The sequence below is a fragment of the Cebus imitator genome, unplaced genomic scaffold (assembly GCF_001604975.1).
Source record: "Cebus imitator isolate Cc_AM_T3 unplaced genomic scaffold, Cebus_imitator-1.0 Scaffold0, whole genome shotgun sequence".
NCBI classification, from domain to species: Eukaryota; Metazoa; Chordata; class Mammalia; order Primates; family Cebidae; genus Cebus; species Cebus imitator.
In genome coordinates this window covers 18362933-18383777 of record NW_016107315.1, presented here as the reverse complement: position 1 = coordinate 18383777, position 20845 = coordinate 18362933, and the positions used below count along the sequence as shown (strand labels likewise).

Below are 20845 nucleotides of genomic sequence, written 5' to 3'. Positions count from 1 at the left end.
GGCTGCCCACAGTGGTAGCAGGCTTGGGGTCCCCCCGTGCTGGATGCCCCCTTCCCTGTGTCAATTCCCAGCCCTCCTGCTGGCACCTCTGCACCTTCATGAGGAATGACTACACTCAAGCTCTTGCTTGGGGTCTGCTTCCAGGGGAACCTGAACTAAGATAAGGACATCCTCCATGTATCATTCATCGCTGTGTACACAGTGGGTGTTGATGAATCTCTGAATCCAGTGGAAACAAGCTGTAGGAACAGCATAGGAGTGACTATCAATCAAGGCAATGACGTCAGTGGACTCACCAAGCGGGTGGGCCCTGGGAGCCTCGATATAGAATACCTGCGCCCTTCCACATCTGGAAGCATCCACTGCCACACTCTCACCTCTGTACCTTCCCCCACTGATGTTTGGTCAAACCTTGACAGGCACAGAGAAGTTGAAGTCTAGGGTCCTTTCTCTATGAGCTGAGAGCGTGTTGTTGTTGTGTTTTGAGATCCTTTCATGAATAATGGTGGAGAAGTGATGCTCTTTAGTACTAAGGATAGTGGTTACTCCTAGTGCATTTGACTCAGAGGTGGGGACTATTCCATTGCTAAATTTATCCCACACTTGGTACACGGTTACTGAAACTGTCACTGTGTCCTATATTCCATAGGCCATTATGTGTATTTCAAACCATTATATAAATGGACTTGATTTGGCACTTCTGAATGTCATTAAACTCCTCCCATACCAGTAACAACACAGTTTCCATAGAAACAAATACATTTCAGAAGGGAAGGCAAGGGGAAGAAAGCAGATGGAGTTGTGGGGGAAATGCGGCCCCCCGGTTCCTACTTCCAGAGCGCTGGGCCCAGCACTGTGACATGAGCGCTCCATGGAGGTGGGGCAAGCTCCTTCAGGTTTTTATTGACTCCCTTTGATAAAAGCCCTGGATGATTCATCTCAGCCTGAATCTGCTCATTCCAGCGCACAGCTCTAAAAACTTTATGGCACCGCAAGCCATTAGCAGCTTCATTTATTCCAACTCCTCTGGGCCTTCCTTCAGACCTTGGGGAGAGGGCTGGGGGAGGGTCTCAGCCCTCAAAGAATTCTGTGATGAAGACTTTGAAGCTGGCTGGGGATGAAAGGAAGAAGCAGAGAGAAGAAAGGAGGCCTCCCTGGTGCAGTTGGCATAGTGGAGATTCCATGATCTTGCCAGTGGCTGCTATCCAAGTCACTGGGTCCCCTTGTCATCAATAAAGCTAGAATATGAAAACTGCTGCCTCTTTGGGTGGAAGGGGTGTGGTGTTTGGAGAGCCTGGCTGAGGAGCTGCCCACGGTCTTGGCAGGTTGCAAGTTCCTTGTCTTTGGAGGGATTCAAGCATAGGTTGCAACAGCCTCTTATAATAGAACATCTCACAGGGCTCAGGCATACCACTTTCTCCAGAGTCCATGCTGGACACTCCTCTTCTGGCCTACAGTGTGATTGGATTCTCCTTCTCTGTTTCCATAGCTACTTATTCATACCCGGTTACTGCAACTGCAGCATCGTATTGTAGTTGCTGACGTGTTTGTCTCTCCCCTGAGGACTGTGGTATCCTTGGGGGGCAGGGACTGTGGTTTTATCTGCACAGCACCAGGCACAGAGTGGGCACTGGATGCATGGTTGGTGAATAAATGAGCACGCAATACAGCCGTGTTCAGAGTCTTTACACCCATTGGTACTTGGTGGGGATATGGAACCATCAGGGGAGGGTGTGGACCAGATGACCTTTGGTCCCTTCTGGCTTGGAGAATCTATAATGATAGGGGTCAAAGCCTGCCTTGACTACACCTGGGATTGGAATCTAGATTTCTCGTACTCCTAAGCTACAGGATGTACATTAAGAATATTAGTTGGAGCTGGGCACAGTGGCTCATGCCTGTAATTCTAGCACTTTGGGAAGTCAAGGAGGGCAGATCATGAGGTCAGGAGACCAAGACCATCCTGGCTAACATGGTGAAACCGCATCTCTACTAAAAGAACCAAAATTAGCCAGGCATGGTGGCACATGCCTGTAGTCCCAGCTACTTGGGAGGTTGAGGTGGGAGAATCGTTTGAACCCGGGAGGCGGAGTTGCAGTGAGCCAAGATCGCGCCACTACACTCCAGCCTGGTGACAAAGCGAGACTCCATCTCAACGAAAAGAATATTAGTCACAATGCTAAACGGAAAACTAGAACTAAAACAGCCACAAAAACAGCAGGGTGAAATGTTGGGAAAAACTCCCTTCAACTGCATTTTTCCTCAGCACTCACACCACAACAGTCAGCACAGGAGACTTCTGTGAGTAAACGGGCGGGAGGCTTTTCCCACACTGCGCAGCAGACAACAGCTGGGTGTCCTCCAATTCAATTCTGACACTGTCTACCTGGAGACAGTGTCAGATCCCACAGACTGGGGGCTCAGTCCCCATCCCCAGGACTTCCCCCGCATCCTGGCACCTGTTGCAAGTTCAGGCTTCCGGAAATTCTGACAGACCTGCTTCAAGTTGGGGGTTCCCATGACCTCCTGTTTGGGTTTGATTAATTTGCTAGAGTGGCTCAGAGAGCTCAGGGAAACACTTATGTTTACAGTTTATTCTAAAGGATATCACAAAGAATACAGAGGTTGCGGGGAGGGGGCATGGAGTTTTCAAGCCCTCCCTGGGTGGGTCAATCTCCAGGAACCTGCACATGTTTAGCTACCAGAAGCTCCAGAAACTCAGTCCTCTTGGGTTTTTATGGAAGCATTCCGTCCCCCAGGGTATGAGGCAGGACTCTCTCAGAGGAGACTCTTAAGACCCACAATCAGAAAGGTGGTGAAAGATGAGAGTCCTGCATTGGGGCAAGGGTAAGGAGGGCCCGAGAGAGAACCTGTTTCCTGAGGCCTGCCTTTGAAAGCCTAACACACCCAACATTATGACAAAAGACTGTAGCAAGAGCTATGGGAGCAATGAGCCAGGTACCATGGATGAAATTCCCCCAGCCCATGCCGCTCTATATAGAAACATGTCTAGATACATCATAACACTGGAGGCCATGCCCTGGTTTTTGACCACTGATCCCTTACATCAAAAGAATACACATGATCATTTCACAATTAGTCCAGTGCACTGTATGGCATGAATGTCTCACAGGGTGAGGCCAGTCAGGTATGCAGGGTTTCATTTTTGTTTGAGACGGAGTCTCGTTCTGTTGCCCACGATGGAGTGCAATGGCACGACCTTGGCTCACTGCAAACTCCGCCTCCTGGGTTCAAGTGATTCTCCTGCCTCGGCCTTTCAAATAGCTGGAACTACAGGTGTGCAGCACCACACCTGGCTAATTTTTGTATTTTTAGTAGAGACGGGGTTTCTCCATGTTGGCCAGACTGGTCTCGAACTCCTGACCTCAGGTGATCCACCCGCCTTGGCCTCCCAAAGTGCTGGGATTATAGGCATGAGCCACTGTGTCTGGCCTGCAGGATTTCTTTAGATTTGAAGAAAAGATTCCAAAACAAGGAGTGGTCCCAGGAAATACAGCTTCCCTCTTCCAGGCATTTGGGGATACCAAGCTAAGAGACAATGTCCTTTTTCGGTTTGAGACTCTTTCCAATTGTTAATGTAATATTGAATTTCCTTCATTTTATAACCCATTATGCATTTCTTTACCCTCAGGTATGTTTCCTCATTTTTTCCACTAGCCACTTATTTTTACCTGCACTTTTCCACCTTTGGAAGGGACATCGGGTTTGGCCACCGTGTGGTCCAGATGGCTGCTGGCAGATATAGCCCAACCAGTGCCCCCCTCAGTCCATTCCCATTCATATCTGGGAAGGTTATGCAGGTTCCAAACTAGTGGACTATTTTACCACCAGACATCCTAGTTATGTTTATTCTTAGCCCCAATTTTGCTAGACGGGGTGAAGGCACCTCCCACCCCCATCAGGGACCTGGGAATTCTGACATAAGGTTTAAAAACATAGTGAGAGTTTTTTGCTTAGAAATTATTTCTGCTTCCAGCACTTGTAATTGCAGCTCTGGTCCCAGGATCACTGCATCAGGTATGGGAGGAAGAAAAGGTTTTTCTTTAGATGAGTTGGGAAAGAAAAAAGTCATTATACCAGTGTACTCCTTCCTTGGCAAGAATTGCATAGCTACCTCGCATCCTTCCCACCCCCGCTTCCCCAGATCAGCCAGAAAAACAGAGGAAAATCTAGTGGGGACATTAGCACCACTCACAGTGAGTGTGAGCACACACTCGTGAAGGTATGCAAGCCCGCCCTTCATGCTTTTATCTCCCCATTTTAGACAGCCAATGTTTCAATTGCCTGTTCTATTTCTCTGTCAAATGCTTACTCTAAGGAGAAGATCTCTCTCCCATTGCTGGACGTTATGGGCTTACAGTGTGTCCCTTGGTCTGAAGAAATGATGGTCATCTGTCCAAATGCATACAATATCTTCTTTTCTGTTTTTTTTTTTTTTTTTTTTTTTTTTTTTTTTTTTTAACGGCACTCTGAGCACTTCTTTTTTCTACTGAGTAAGAAAAGCTGACTCCAGAGTCAGTGTCTAGTCAAGACCCATTTGTAGACCCCCGGCATCAGTCTCATTTGCCAGCTGTGTTTAGAGCCTTCCCACCAAGGAATCTCCCTCATAGTCACTGGTAGCCTCTGTCTCTCTTGCTGGCAGACAGAATAGCTCTCACTGGCATTATGTGCCCAAAAGGGTACAAAGGGAACATGTCTATTTTCAGCCCATCTCTACACTGCTGCGGTGCCCCCACATCTACCCATTTCATGAGCCCAGGTGGCCACCTCAAGGGAGCACATGGGGCTATCTGTGTGTCAATTCCAGTCACCTTCTGAACCTGGAAGGGAGTACTTCTGATGGGGACTGACTTGTTCTGCTTTATTGCACCCCTCAAGTTTCCATAGAGCTGTGCTCCACATGGGCATCTCCTTAATATGCCATGTTTCCATTGCCCTTTTTCCTGGTCACATGGCCAGGCCATTGGTAACTGCCCATGAGTCAGTAAAACCCAAACACTAGGGCTTCTGCCATTGTTATTTTCTTCCATCACTATTAGAAAAACAACATGCAATTCAGCCTATGTGCAGACCTGGTTTTTACCTTCTTTGATCCAAGTAGTAACATTCGAAACAGGTTGGTGTCCATTCACACTGAAATTGCTATCTGTTAATCAAACAGCTCCTTGGTCAATCAAGAGCTGTTCCTAATGCACTGCCCAGGTGTCGATCAAATCCAGCAGCACCCCTCACAGCTCCAGAGTCAGTTCTAGGGGAATAGAAACTCCATGCTTGACAGTGTCTTGTCCTTGCATTCTGCAGACAGCATGATCCTCTATAAACCATTTCCATTTTATGAACTCTTCTGAGGACTGCTGTTCGCATTAGAATGTTTCTCTGACATCACTGAAGACAGCACAGGTATTTCAGGTGGGTCCTGCGCACCCACCTTCCAAGACAGGTAACGTCGCATAGCAAGGCAGTGAATGCCCTCAAGCGGAGGTTCTCTAGTCTGAAGTCCTGGCAGTTGTTGCTGGAAGGTGCTCAGATGCTTTTGCCACAAGCCCCAGGAAATGCTCCACAGAAATATATTGAACCTCCCCAAGTGGAGGTAAATCTTCTGGGGACCAAGACAATTGCACATTGCCTGTGTTACTCTGGATGAATCACATCCCTTTCCTGATTCTTGATTTCCTCCTCTTCAGGTGACTGCCAATGTTTCTTTTAAAAGTCAATGATTGTCAAATTAACCAGTCTCAGTATCGTGGAGCTACTGACTAGGGGCAGAGAAGGTCACTGTCCTCACTTTGCTGTCAATGTCTACTCTATGCAAACACTGTGCTGGGCTCCTGGGATCTAATGGAGACCAAACAGAACCAATTGACCAGTAGGGAAGACAGGGGTTACTAATACAGAACAACTGGGCTCCCAGCTAAACCCTACCCTTAAGCCTGGAACTGCAGCTCTAAGTAAAAACAGGCGACCCTATTTTTCTCCCAAATGTTGCGTTTTTGGCCTGTCACATCCCTATCCTGTGCCCATAAAAAGACTTCAGCAGGCAGAATAACACAGTGGCTGAGCATCGGGGATTCAAGCAGCTTAGTGGTGAGCAGAGCAGCAACTGAGCATCGGAGACTACGGATAGACAAGGCTAACTTCAGACAGTGCAGCTTCAGGGAAAGATAACCATCTTCCTGCATCATCCCCTTTCCAACTCCTCATTCCACTGAGAGCCACTTCCATCGCCCAGTAAAATCCTTCGCATACACTACCCTTAATCCGTTCATGTGACCTTATTCTTCCTGGACACTGGACAAGAGCCTGGGTGCTGAGAGGGCAGGGGCTTAGACATTGCTGTGTGTCACACAGAGCCTGCCAGAGAGGAGCGACCAGCCAGTTCTGGCATTCATTCACTCTGGTAACTGCACTCGCTTGCTGACATGCTCCCTTTCTCAAGGAGTGGCCAGCAGCAGGCTGAATGAAAGGAATTCCCACCCACAAAGTGGGCCAAGGTCAAGGGAATTAGTAAATAATTGCAATATGAATATATGTGTACAAACTGAGCTCAGAGCTCTGAAAGAAAGGATCTGGTTCCACAGGAGCATGTAACGCACGAACTGGATTCAGACTGAGGAGGGTGGGGGTTGGAACAGGCTTCTCTGGAGCAGAGGCTTGAGCTGTGATTTGAAGGATGAGCGGGCATTACCACGTAAAGGGTTTGGGGATGAGGTGAGTGTGACAAGCACCCCATGAGGAGGGAGCAGGGTAGACGCAGGCCCTGTGACAAGGGCATTGCTTGAGGAGCAGCAGGAAGGCCCACGTGACAAGAATGCAGGGTGTTCAGGGGGTAGAACGAGCTCAGAGGTAGGTGGGAACCAGATCACAAGGCACCTTGTACAACATGCTAACAATTTGAGTATTTTTAAAAAAACATTGAAATATTTTCAAGAGGAACGTGACATGGTCAAATTCGCATTTTGAAACACCGCTCTGGCTGAAGTGTGGAAAATGACCTTTGGCCTGTCACATCCCTATCCTGTGCCCATAAAAAGACTTCAGCGGGCAGAATAACACAAGTGGCTGAGCATCGGGGATTCAAGCAGCTTAGTGGTGAGCAGAGCAGCAACTGAGCATCGGAGACTACGGATAGACGAGGCTAACTTCAGACAGTGCGGCTTCAGGGAAAGATAACCATCTTCCTGCACCATCCCCTTTCCAACTCCTCATTCCACCGAGAGCCACTTCCTCACCGAGGGCATGGGGATTGGGCATGATGGACACAGGGAACCTGTTAGGAGAGCCCTGCTGCAATATGGTGACACAGGCTGGGACAGGGACGAGGGTGGTGGCATGAGACGGAGAGAGGAGGGTGGGTACAGGAGGCGCTCAGGAGATAATGTTCCTAGGGCATGGTGAAGATTGGATGAGTGTGAGGGAAAGGGAAGTTTAAAAAGGAACTTTGGCTGGGTGCTGTGGCTCACATCTGTAATCCCAGCACTTTGGGAGGCCCAGGTGGGAGGATTGCTTAAGGCCAGGAGTTTCAGACCAGTCTTGGCAACATAGCGAGACACCGTCTCTATAGAAATTTAAAAAATTAGCTGGGCACGGTGGCGCATGCTTGTTCTTCTAGCTACTTGGGAGGCTGGGGTGGAGGATTGCTTGAGCCCAGGAATTTGAGGCTATAGTGAGTCATAATCATACCACTGCACTCTAGCAGAATGAAACCTTGTTTCAATAAAAACAAAATAGGAACTTGGCAGGGTCTGCAGTATAGGGGTCCATAATCTAACTGAGGAAGGACTCCTGGTAGGAAAGGTGGCTGAGGGAATGGGCTGAGAAAAAGCTTTGGAATGTTCCCTCAGATCCCGTCTGGAGAGTGGAAACGGCAGGTCTCTTGTTCCAAGACACTGAGCGAATTAAATAACAATCATAAAGTGCCCTGGAAATCTGAGTCTTGCCATAAATAATAAACAGGAACGTTATACAAATAACGGGCTTTGCAGCCCCAGTGGAAGAAAACACATCAGTAAGAAAAATGAAGTTAGAAAAACACACCCCAAAGCCCCAACTAGCAAAATGACGGTATTAGCTAACATCCTGGGGGCTTGGCAGGCAGTGGAGAAATGGGCTCAGGAAAATGACTGTGACCCTTAGCGTGCGCCAGACTGTGCGGCTGCAACAGAGTGAGAGGTGCTGCTGGCACCAGGGAGGCCCGCTCATCCCTGGGTCAGGTCCCCAGGCCAAGCACCCTGGCCCCCTGCTTCCCCTCTGCCCTGAAAAAGCACAGCTCGTCCTGCAGGCCTGCCCGACTCTTTCCCTGCCACCCCGCGTATAGCTGATATGGCCTGAGTTTACCCGTAAGGAGAGACGGGAGAAAGAAACACGGATCCACCTTCAGAGGCTGCCAAGAAAAGCCAGTCCATTGACTTTTTTGTATTGGTTCTTTTGGTGACCACGACATTTAAAATTATGGAATGGGCTGTGAGAACAGGGTGTAGGCTGGGTGTTGAGAGCCAAGATAGATTTTTGAATCATCACATTTTAGAGACATACAGGTCATCTTATGCAACATGATTCCATTTTGTACATGAGAAGGTTGAGATCTGGGTGTCACACAGCCAGCTCCTCACTCTTAGGTGCCCCTCCCACTACGTACCCTAGCTGTGGGGCACGTCTCTTTCTTATCAACTCTGTTAGGGGATAGGCAGGAAACAGCAGATACTTTAGACGCACTTTTTAAATTAGTGTACAAGGGTGCAGAAAGAACAGCCTCTCACACCATCGTAAAGAAGTTTAGAGCTGTCGAAGAAGCCAGATTCCCAACCACTCAAGGCTCTGACTCCCCTGTAAGAGGGAGGTGAGGACAGGTGCTGCAGGAAAGGTGCCTGAACTGGGACCATGGTGCTGTTCAGGGGCTGTGGGCCATGTAAGAGGCTGCTGGCTATCTATGGAACCAGCTTTTCCCTTCCTGGGTGCTCCAGCTCTTCCCATGGAGGGCTAGAGGTCTCCAGCCAGAAGAAGCTGACTTTACTAATCACTCACAAGTGTTTTGTACTGAAAGATGAAAGGGACAGCACCCAGAGGCATTTCTGCTCTCCCTTGCTCTCTCAAAGCAGTCATCACTGCAATGCTGAAACTCCAGGGAAACCGACACCCACCCTGATGGGTGGCTGGAGAGGGCACCAGTGTGAGGGAAGAGTACCTGCCTGTGTTGGTCCCCCTCAGCCCCAAGGGGATGGCTGAAGGGGAGGTCAGAGCTTGGGTGCCTCTGCTTCTTCCCTCCTTTAAACATCCTCTCCCTCATTTCCCCTTCTCAAGAGTCCTGTGGCCTCCCAGCTTTTCTGGTTCCCTAGGAATGGTCTTCTCTGGTCTGTGTCCCTCTCTCCAGGTCCTCCCTGATTTTCTCCACATCAACTCGAGTTTTCCCTGTGTTCTGCCCTCTCTTCTCCCTGCCTTGCCACTTTCTCTGTCTTTCCAGCCACCCTGAAAAACAAAATCAAGCTAAAGTGTTAGAGGCTTCCCCTTTGCTCATGGTCTCAGCCTTCTCTTCCAGAATTCCAAGAGCCCTGGGTTTCTGGAGCCCTAGGCTGTAGTCCTGGCTCTTCCAGCCACTTCCCATGGGCCCCAGGCAAGTTGTTCCATGCTCTTGGGCCATGCTGAGTTACTGGGTTGCACTATAATCTCTAGGGTTGTTGACAGGTGTAACATAGAGGAAGCCTGAGCTCTCTGAGGCAGGCAGTGCCCCTCCCCTGATACATGTGACCACTTTCTCCTCTGCCTGGGAATAGGATCAGGTCTGGGGAAGCCATGTGCTTTGAGAAGGTGAGTGATTCAGGATCTCCAGGAGAGAGAGTTCATAAAGTGAGAGGGCTGGGAAGAGGAGGTGGAGGGCGTGTGCGTGTGTGCGCATACGTGGGTGTATGAGTGCATGTGTATACATGTGTGCATGTGTGTACATGTATGCATGTGCATGGAGGGGTGTGTGTGTGTGTGTGTGTGTGTGTGTGCATGCTCATGTGTGTGTTAGAGATGTGGCTCAGGAACCAGTGAGAGCAGACTGGATCTGCTTAAAGATGTCTTGAGAGCATGGTCTGGCAGTAGGTGCGGTGAGGAAGGAGAGCTGGCATGGAAAGAAGGGAAAGTAGCCCGGGGGAAGGCCTCCCCACTCAGCCCTCCTTCCTCGGCTTGCCTGGACCCTGCTTCCCAGTAAGGGGCTGTAGCACTGGAACTGGAAGAAAGCCCAAGAGTCAGCACAAAGGAGACTCCAGGAATCACCCAGAGCAGGGAGACTGTTTTGTGGACCCTTCCACATCCGTCTGCTCTGACCGAGGAACTCCTTTTCAAGACCCACCTGACACCTGGGGGGGACTTTGTATATTCCTCTATTGTCACACAGGAGCCTAGTTAATTACCGAAATGAAAGTTGAGCGACTACTCCCTATGTGCAAGACACTGGGCAAAGGCCCAGGGAGAGGAGAGGAAGGAACAGGAGTCTGCCTTCTTGTGGCTGATTCTCTAGGTGGGACTGACAGCACATGAGGAAGCAGTCCGACAAATAATCACGTATCATTATAGGCGCCACCAATACACACACCAGCTACCATCATGAGCACAGGGGCATGGACAGGAGTGTCTGTGTAGTTTAGGTAGGTGGTGAGGCGGGATCTCTTTGTGGAGGTGACACGTACACTGAGATGTGCCTGTATATCATTACTGTGAGCTCATTGAGGGCAGGGAATGTGTCTTATTGTACTTTTTTTTTTTTTTTAGATGGAGTCTCACTCTGTCACCCAGGCTGGGGTGCAGTGGCAGGATTTCAGCTCACTGCAGCCTCTGCCTCCTGTGTTCAAGTGATTCTCCTGCCTCAAATTCCTGAGTAGCTGGGACTATAGGTACGTGCCACCACTCCCAGCTGATTTTTGTTTTGCATTTTTAGTAGAGATGGGGTTCTGCCATGTTGGCCAGGGTGGTCTTGAACTCCTGACTTCTGACATCAAGTGATCTGCCCACCTTGGCCTCCCAAAGTGCTGGGATTACAGGCATGAGCCATTGCACCTGGCTAGTGTCTTACTTTATAACTCCAGTGCTTAGAACAATGTCTGGATCTTGTGAGAAATTGGTATTATTTTTATGGTATTCAATGAATGTTTGATGAATAACTGAATGATTGCTCACCAGCAGTTCTATATAAAGCACATGTACTTAATCACAGGAAGACAATAAGCTCAAACAAACATGATATTTTTATGGCTAGTCTGTCTTTACTTCCTCCTTTCTTGCCTGCCCTTTGTTGATTTTTGCTCATATCTCCTTTTGATGGCTCAGTTGTGTTGAGCCCACACAGAAGGGAACATACACGCTCACACACATACACTCTCTATATATTACCAACCGCCTCCATTCCTGCAAAGACTGCAGATTCTATCCACGAAGCTATTAAGCACTCCCAAATAGAGCAAACCTTTCATTGACTATCACATGCCTCCTTAAATGATCTTTGAATAGCATTTTCTTTTTATTGCTTTGTGTAGTTTAACGGTACCAATGGCGATTACTCTAAGTTATGATAAACCCCAGATCTATAAAGCTCCTGTTCATTCATTATTTTCCTCTTGCTCCTTCTCAAGCTGTTATTTTTTGGAATGTAGTGAGGAGGGAGGAGTGGCGAGAGAAGAAAATAAAAGGACACCAAATTAACAAGAAAACAAATAAAATAGGGAAGCACTTCTCCCTGGGTGACAGGCACCCTATTAGATACTGTTAAACAGAACAAATACGCTTTAATACAGCACAAGTAGGACTTTTATATTTATTCTAATTGGGAAATATAATGATCACCAACTTATCTTTAAGGGAAGAAGCAGATAATTGTTCTAATATCTCACTAATCCTAGCAACTGGGAGAAAAATCATTGTTTTTCACTATTTTTCCAATTGTTCAACTTATACCAAGGTGTGTTGTGTAGCATGGACAGAGATTTCTATTTTTTTTTACATCATACTTTAAGTTCTGGGGTACATGTGCAGATCTTGCAGGATTGTTGCATAGGTACACACATGCCATGGTGGTTTGCTGCCTCCATCCCCTCCATCACCTACATCAGGCATTTCTCCCAATGTAAGCCCTCTGTTAGCCCCCCACCCCGCAACAGACCCCAGTGTGTGATGTCCCCCTCCCTGTGTCCATGTGTTCTCATTGTTCAATACCCACCTATAAGTGAGAACATGTGGTGTTTTGTTTTCTGTTCTTGAGATTTCTATTTCTTGATCTGTGTCATGGCTGCTATTCCATTTTAATTATGACTATGTGGGAATTATAATTATTTTGAGTATTGGTATGAGGTAATTATAAATATAAAACAGCTCCACATGCTTGCTGATGCCCTTTCTTATCTGCAGATGTGTTGGAGTTTGGGCGCATGAGCTTTAGAGAGAGAGAAATGTATAACGTGGTACTTAGGGCAGCAAGGCAGGCTGGAGTGTAAGCAGAGAAGCCTCCTCCTTCCAGGGCCCTCCCTCTCATTCACCTCTGCCTTCAGCCCTCTAGAGCCAAAGCTGACCCACCTGTGTGTCTTTCTTCTGCCTCACTGGCTCACCCTCCTCCTACCCTGTCTCTGAGTCGTTAGTTGAGATTTCTAACTCATCACACATGTTGGCTCAGCTTGCATCCCATCCCTTTATCTCCTCAGCCACCCAGAAGCTGAGGTCAGACACCTGGAGCTTTGGATTTCAAATTCAGCCCAGCTCCTGACTTTTTGGCTTCCCCAATCCCTACAAACCTCTTTTGAGCCTCTCTAATGAGCATTGCCAGCAAGAGAACATGTCTTTCCAGCACCACGGACAGAGGCACACTGTCAGTTCCCACAAATTAGGAGTTACTACCTAGCAATCTTGTCAAGGCGGTGGTGTTGGAGAGGGAAAGGAAAGCTAAGAAAGAGAAAAGTCAGTAAAGGCAACTGACTTGCAGGACACAGAAAACGCAGCCCCCAACTCTGGCTGTACTCAGCCATGGGGTTCCTACAAACGGGAAGTAGCTTATTGATGCTGTTGGCTTCTTTCGGACAGGTGGCAAATGGGGGAGGTGATCACTTCCTGTGCTTAATTGTGCTGGCCTAACTCTTGTCAGATTGTCACCATGATGGCTGCTGGCAACAGGCCCACAGCTTGCAAAACCTCAGGCATGGGGAGCACGTGGAGATGTGGGTGTCGTGGTAGGAGCTGGGAGGAGAGCCAGCTGGGGACCTTGGGAAGAGGGCACTGAGACCATGCTATGGTCACACCGTGGGGATAGAGATGGTAGAAGGAGGGAGCTGCCTCCTTGCTGGAATGGATATGAGGCCAAATGGGCCCTGGGCCCTGGAAGGGGAGGGGTCCAGCTAGTAGCAAGAGTGTCTGGTGGGAGCCAAGGCTTCATTTGTCTGACTTTAATGAATAAATGGCATCCCCAGCCATTGTTTATCTGCTTTTGAATCCTGACAAACAGCCTGTGGCATCGGATGGAGAGGGTTATTAGCTGCATGGAGACAGATGGCTGGGGATGGAGAGGACTGGTTCTTTATTACAGCAGACCCATAAGTGACAGCACTCCTTCTCCCAGCCTCCATGCCAATGTCAATACACTTCTCAAGCCTTCAGTGACCCAATGAAGCCTGTGCAAGAGGAAAGCACAAGGGCCTGTGAGTAGGAGGGAGAGGTAGGGTCAGTGGAGTTAGGACAGGGGGCAGGTTTCCAAGGGTAGGTTCTTTGGGAATAAAGACATTGCCTTATTCTTCTTTAGTATTCTCCTAAGTCCCTGTACAGTGCTGTTTATTCAACAGGCATTCAAGAAACATGAGTGATGAAGGAGGCGGGTAGAGAGGTCTGGATTAGAAATGAGAATAGGAGCAGATTTAATTGGGCTGGCTGTGGGGTGGGGTGGGGAAGAAATGGTAAGGAAGAGAGAGGAAGAGAAGTGGGGGGCACAAAGGGAGAAGGGAAGATTGCATATAAAAAACGCTCCTGAATCAGCATCCTGTGTTTCAGGCATTCACTACTACTTCCCCACATTATTGTGCAAATGGCTTCATGAAAACCAAACTAGTCTTCCCACTATCCCCTTCTGAGAGGTCCCAGGTTCTCATTCCTGGTTCCTCTGTCTTGTGGCTATAGGTCATAGCTTCCTCCCTTCAGATTACCCCTCACATGATGGAGAGGTTCTCACTCACCTTCATTCATTCTCCGAAACTTGTCCTTGGCCATGTAGCCCAGCACCAGACAGCATCCTCTCTTCTGGAGGCCCAGCTCTGGAAGAAAAGCATGGGTGGGTGAGTTGGGAATGGGAAAAGGTCAGGCATTAGGGGAGGCGGCCCCTCTGCAGGGGGTTGTGGAGCTTCTTGCTCTTATAAACAGAGATACATTTTGTTTAGCCAACATTTATATGCAGCTTATTATATTCCGGGCATAATTTTAAGCCTGTAATCCTTCATTTTGATTCTCATAACAATCCTGTGAAGGATATTTTCCTCATTTTCTATTATCCCATTTACAGATGCATTAAGTTAGTGGCATTGGATGAACGAGCTAGCAGGTGGTGAAGCCAGAGCTTTGAACCTAGGCAGTCTGGCTCCGGAGTCCATGCTCATAACCATAACTCTGGGTTATTGAGGCCCTTTGTATCTCAGGGCTATGCTCAGATCAACTTGGGACCATGGCCAGACCTGCCAGGAAAATGCCAAATTTATCCATTGGTGTCTAGGATGGAACAGTGCAACCAGACACAGTGGGCGACTCAGGAGGATGAAGAAGTGATTGTGTGAGTTTAGGACAGCAGGGTGACACAGAGCTTAAGATATAAGCAGAACTCTCTCTACCTTTTGGAGAGGGTGCATTTCTGGTGCTAGGGATTCCTGTACCTTTCTATATCAAGGGCCAATTTAGCACCATCATCAAGCACTTATGAAGTGTGGACTTAGAGCACAGGGGTTGAGATAGGTGAGAGACATAGACTCCACAGGGCTTTGACCCAATTGGAAAATCAAGATGGAATAACAATTCCGGGTAGGAAGTGCAAGAGACAACTTTTTTTTCTTTTTCACAGCATTTTGTAAATCGGTGCCCATTGTGTGTGAGCATAAATTGGAGTCCATCTGCCTCACAAGAAGGCAAGCTTTCCTCAGTGGTATTTGTGCTTTAATCCTGATTTGTCTTAAGCACTTTATGGGTTCTGAAGCAATGCCACACTAAACTTTTTGACCTCCTCTAACCCCAAACAGCCCCCTGAGGTGGGCAGAAGGGCCACTGCAACTGACATTATGCCGATGGAAAAATTGAGATTCGACCATGTTAAATGACTTCCCATGATTGTTTTAGACCCCCACCCCACCTTGTTGCATGGAAGTCATATAAATGTGATAGCTGCCATAAACCTGGTAAATAGGTAAGGAGTTCGATTTCTGGAAGAGGGAATGTGACTGCAGCTCTTCCCAGCCCTTGCCAAAATTTCTGGGCTCCTGGCTGCTCCTTCCCTTCGTTTCTCAGAGAAAGAGAATCCCACTGAGTGAGGCTTGCAGCATCTTCTCCACGACACCGAGTGTCTCTCTGAACCCAGCCAGTGAGTGCCCAGGCTTGAGAGGATAGACAGAGTGGGTCATTCCTTTCTCCCTCTCCATCCACTGTCTGCAGCCCAGGTCCACCTGCCAAGCCTAGCAGGATGAAAGGGAGCACAGGGCCCACAGGACACAGATAAGTCAAGCTTGGGGGCTCTCGCCCTAGAGAAAAACAAGCCATGGCAGGCGGTGGCAGAATGCCATGGCCCAGGGAGGTCATTGGCTTTGATCTCCTGATTCTTTAAAGGGGTTTATTGACTATCAGTAAAGAGCAGAGAAGCAGATCTGAGGGTGCCGTTTCCAAAGGCACTCACTTCTCTTCCTTCCCCTCCACACTGGCGTCTGAAGGCTCAGCCAAACCGCCCTCACTTCAAACGGTCTTACATCTTGGGCACCCAAATTGACGGTGTTAAGTTCCCTCATTCAAGGACTTGGCCCTTTCTTCAGGGGCTCCTGCTCTGTCGAGGGCCTCGTGGATCAAAGCCCCTTTGATGTTTACTTACTATATTTGTGGATTCTTTCTAACAACCACCTTCAAGAGGCAGGAATGCAGCCTGCCAGGAGGGGGCCAGCGGAAGTACAAGCTGCAAGGAGGTGCTGAGCTCCCTGGAATAATAGCCTCTCCAGGAGGACTGCATTGAAACCTCAACACACTGATGACAGACAGAGTTAACCAGCCCATGACAATTGCAAATGCATTGTTCACCATCAGAATGATACAATTGCTGACGATTCCTATTATATTTGCCATTGACTTCTTTTGCCCATCTAAAGCACATCAGCAGCGGCTTCTAATGAGAAAGGGAGTTTGGGCTCCTGGACTGAGCCTAAACTCAATCCAGAAGCCTGGGAGAGAGCCAGGGGAACACTGAGTAGGAAGGACAGAAGATGCTGAATGGATTTAGGCCAATGTTCCAGCTGGGCTTCTGGACGGTCACTGAACGCTCAAGCAAACGGAAAGGCAAACAATTCTCCTACAGATTTAGAGAGTGTGAACAATCTGTTGAATCTGGATTATCTTAGTTGGGTACAAAACTCAACCAACTCAACCTCTCCCGTGCCACATATTAGGACAGCCCCCAGGGCGATGGCTTGAGGAGAGGCTGTGTGGCACACGGTTTGGATATAATAACTAGGAGTCCCACTGACCATGTTGGATTTTTGCAAATGAGCAGGAAAAGAAGTTTTAAAAAACCTGATTAATAGAAGAAATTGAGAATGAGGCAATTTCTCAATGTATTTGGCTCATTTAATTTGACGCGTGTGGGTTAGTCTTAATTATTTAGGCGGCTACATTACAAGGCGCTAATAAGTACACTGCAGAAATTTATTAAGTGCAAAGGCTCTCTGACTGAGCCTTTGCAGAGAAGTGGGGAGGAGCTACTGGGATCTCTGCAAGAATGAGTGGGTTGGAGGATGAGTGAAGTGAGAATTAGCTGTCCGTATATGAAAATTTGGGATGTTCTTTGGAGAGATTTGCAGAGCTAAATTAGAGGTCCTTGGGTCCACATGACAAAGCATGCCAGCAGGGAGTGAAGTCGGGGAAGGGAGGAGAGAGGCTGGAAACCCAAGTGGGGAGGTGAAAGTTGACAGAGGTGCTGACCATAGAGAGAACGAAGAGGAAGCAAAAGGCAATCGCTTTGTCTTGGGAGACTCCACCAAGCCAGACTAACTAGGTTATTAGGAGAGAGATGATAGCACATGACAGAACAGGAATCTGTCTCCTTGTGAGGTAGACCAGCTACCACTAGACTGTCACCTTCCTTGTCCCATAGCACAGAGATGAATGGCAGAGTCAGACCACAGATGCCCATTTTGGAACAGCAAGATGATGGGGTCTTCTCCAAGTAGGCTTTGGGGGTGCTGTCTTTGGCTTTATCGGTAGCAGAACCAACCAGATACTCTAAAGGTGGCCGTGGAAAAATAATTACCATGAAAGGAGTTAGTCCCGGCTTAACAGGAAAGTTCATAGCAAACAAGTCCAGGGTCACCTGCAGATGGGGCAGAGGAGGGCACTGTCCCGGAACAAGGAAGGTTTAGGAATACTGCCTATGCAAGGAAAAATGGATTGGAGCAGGGTATGTTTTTGGGGGGAAGAGAAGGTTGTACCCTTGGGAACTCTTGGGCTCTGGACTTTGAACAACAGAAGTGTCAGGACTGTGGCTTCTCCTGCTCTGAGCCCGTAGGACCAAGCACAGTGCCTGACACATGGCAAGTGCTCAGGAAAAGTCTTCTGACTTAATGAAAGAGTGGCTAAAAATATGGGGTAGTGAAGGGTTCCCTCTGGCTCAGGTCAGAAGGCAAATAAGCAGGCTTCACTGTAGCACAATGGGTTTAGGTTAGCAGACGATGGTTGTAGAGTGAATGAAACTTGTAACTCATTGAAATAGAAGTCTAGAGAACGTAGTGGGATTTCCTCCTGGGAGAAATGAAAGGAATGGTTTTATAAATGGGATGGGTTTTCTTCCATTTCAGAGGGTGCAGTTGTGATGTTTTCTAGCCTTAGCATTCCTTCATTCTTACTAGTAACATAGTGATACAGTGGTATTATTTCACATTTGTGGGATACTTATTTTTTAATGATCCTGTCATATTCCCTCTCTCATTAGATGCTCACAGTAAGTAGTTCTGTGACACAGACAAGTCAGAAATTATTTCTTCCATTTTGGCGACAGAAACCAAGGCTCAGAAGTAAAGTGACAAGTCAAGGCCAACACACTAGCTGGCGATAGTGCCCACGCTGGAACCCAGGGCTGATTTCTGGCTTGGTTCTTAGGATAAAGTATGGGGTTGCAGAGCTGCAGATGCTGCAAATCAAGACAGACCGGAGACTAGAGCAGAGATCAGTGGTGTGGGCTGGGATGCTGCTGTGGGTCGAATTGTGTTCCCTTCCCACATCAAATTCGTACACTAAAGTTCTAATTCTGGTCCCTCAGGGCGTGACCTTATTTGGAGATAAGAACTTTGCAGAGGTGATCATGTTATAATGAAGTCATTAGGATGGACCTTTATCCAATATGTCTGGTGTCCTTAAGAAGAGGGGAATCTTGGGATAGACAAACATACAGGAAGAAGCCGTACAAACCTGAAGACAGACATCTACAAGCCAAAGAGGGTGCCTGGGACTAATCCTTCCCTCCCAACTCTACCGACTTTGGACCTCCAGCCTCCAGAACTGCGGATCAATATTCTTCTGTTGTTTAAGCCCTGTAGTGCTGTATAACAGCGGCCCCAGCAAATATACACACAGGACAGGGAGAAGTGGGTCTTCTCTGAGGCTTGGCAATTTCCACTGGTCATGGTTCTCTGGAACCCACCCCCCAGGGCACAGAGCTGCCTTCAGGGACCAGCATCTCACCCTCCTAAGGAGGCCCCAGGTGACTGGGGAGTGGCTACTGGGATGGCTAAGACATGATGGGGGTGGCGGCCACAAGAGACAGTGGGAAAGAGGGAAGGTGGGGAGAGAAGGCTGGTCGCATGTCTGCATGCCCAGCACCCAGTGGCAAGCTGCAATGTTATTAGCATTCCTGCTTCCAGAATGAGGGCCCTGTTGGCCAGGATAGCACTTGCTAGTTGCCCAGTTGCTCTATTCAGACACTAATGTGCCCTCAAGTAACTGCAGATAGAGCTGTTGACAATGGACAGGCACTGGCCTCTACTACCTCACCATTTCTGAGGCCACCAAGTGCATCTGGATGGCTGCACAACAGTTCAGTTGTGACTTGGGGACAGGACAGGAAGGCCTCCTACAAGTCACAACTGCTGCCCTGTCACAACAGTTCAGGTGTGCTTGCTGAAGACTAACCTCTTTCTACCTGAAGCTAGAAGTAGACTCAAGCATGTCCCTGGAAGCCTATCAAACAGGAAACAGAATATTATTGGCAGGCAGTTTGATGTGGCTGTAGCAGAAGAAAAAAGATAAGGCAGATGAAGCAGCTAGGGACCAGATCCTGGAGCAGCCCTGAGCTTCACCCAGGAGCCTGAAAGGAGGTGGTAAGCCACGCAGAATGCTAGGCAGGGGAAAGACAGGCCAGGCTTGCATTTCATAAAGATCCCTTCAGCACTGGTGCAGATGATGGATGGGAGGAGGTGAGCTCATAGAAGGGAGGCCAGCTGGGAGACCGCTGCCACTCTCCAGGTGGGAGACAGTGGGCTTGCGTCTGTTGCTTCTTCCTGCTCTCTGAAGACGACCGGAGATCAGGGGAAGGACCCTGAGTTTTATTCTGACATTCATCTCTGCCACCTTGACATTGAGAGCAGGGGAGGGGCTGAGAAAATAGCTCCCATTTCCCAGACAGTGCCTGAGACCATCTGGAGGAGACACCAGCTTGACCTGTTTGGAGTCACAGGGAGACCACGTGGAGCAGGGGAGGCTTCAGAACTAACAGAGCTGGCAGGACCTGCGCTCCAGCACTTGCCGGTGAGCAACTCTCAGGCTTTTCTGAGCTTTAGTTTCCTCATTTATAAACGTAGATTCTAATAGTAAGACCCTCCTCACACGAGTCATATAAAAGGCAAATGAGCTGACACATGGGCAAAAGTACCCAGAATGAGGTACCTAATAAGGGTAAGTTCAATGAATAGAAACAAATACCAAAGTGTGGTTTAGAGATCATCAAATTCTACCCCCTCCTTTTTTTTCTTTTTCAGATATGAAGGTGGAGATGCACAGAGGTGGAGTGAGTTCTCCAGGGTGATATAATGAACTATTAGGTAGCATGTAGCCACAGTAACATGGACTGGAAATGTGAGGCCAGTCAGGAAGACCAGCCAGGTGGCTGTTGTGGGAGAGGCCAAGGGACCAGAGGGCTTGGGAATGGAGAGGAAATGATGTATCTGAGACATTCCAGGAAGAGACAGTGGTGCTAAGTGACAGAGTGGGTCAAGCAGAGGAAAAGGGCAAGGATGACCCCGTGACTTTTGTTGAACATATTGGACAAAGAGCAATGCCTGTGTCAGAGTGGGGTGATGACAAAGGAAGCTCATTAAGTCACAGGTGATTATGGTACATTTCTGGACTTCCTGTGTTCAAGGTGACAAGGTTCTAAAGTAAAAAGGTCTTGGATGATCATGTGAGAAGGAGTTCCAGGCTGAAGAAATATTTTTAACCAGCTGCATTGACCTCAGAGGGCAAACATTTTCTTGGGGAAACAGCAGTCGGATCCTGTGGGAAGACTCTGTTACAAGCATTAACCCTACCCCTCTGCAACCAGGACATATTAATAAATGTGACTGGTATAAAGTCCAATGCACAGACACTC

The 20845-nt window shown here is 48.2% G+C and overlaps 1 protein-coding gene across 8 annotated transcripts in view; it reads right to left on the bottom strand.

The window, feature by feature from the left end:
- KIRREL3 (kirre like nephrin family adhesion molecule 3) overlaps positions 1-20845 on the bottom strand; it is a 563974-nt gene that overhangs the window by 113887 nt on the left and 429242 nt on the right. For all 8 annotated transcript variants that reach the window (XM_037736196.1, XM_037736201.1, XM_037736200.1 and 5 more), the window contains one exon: positions 14205-14282. In XM_037736196.1, the coding sequence (XP_037592124.1) occupies positions 14205-14282 (78 nt within the window). The remainder of the gene's footprint in view (positions 1-14204; positions 14283-20845) is intronic.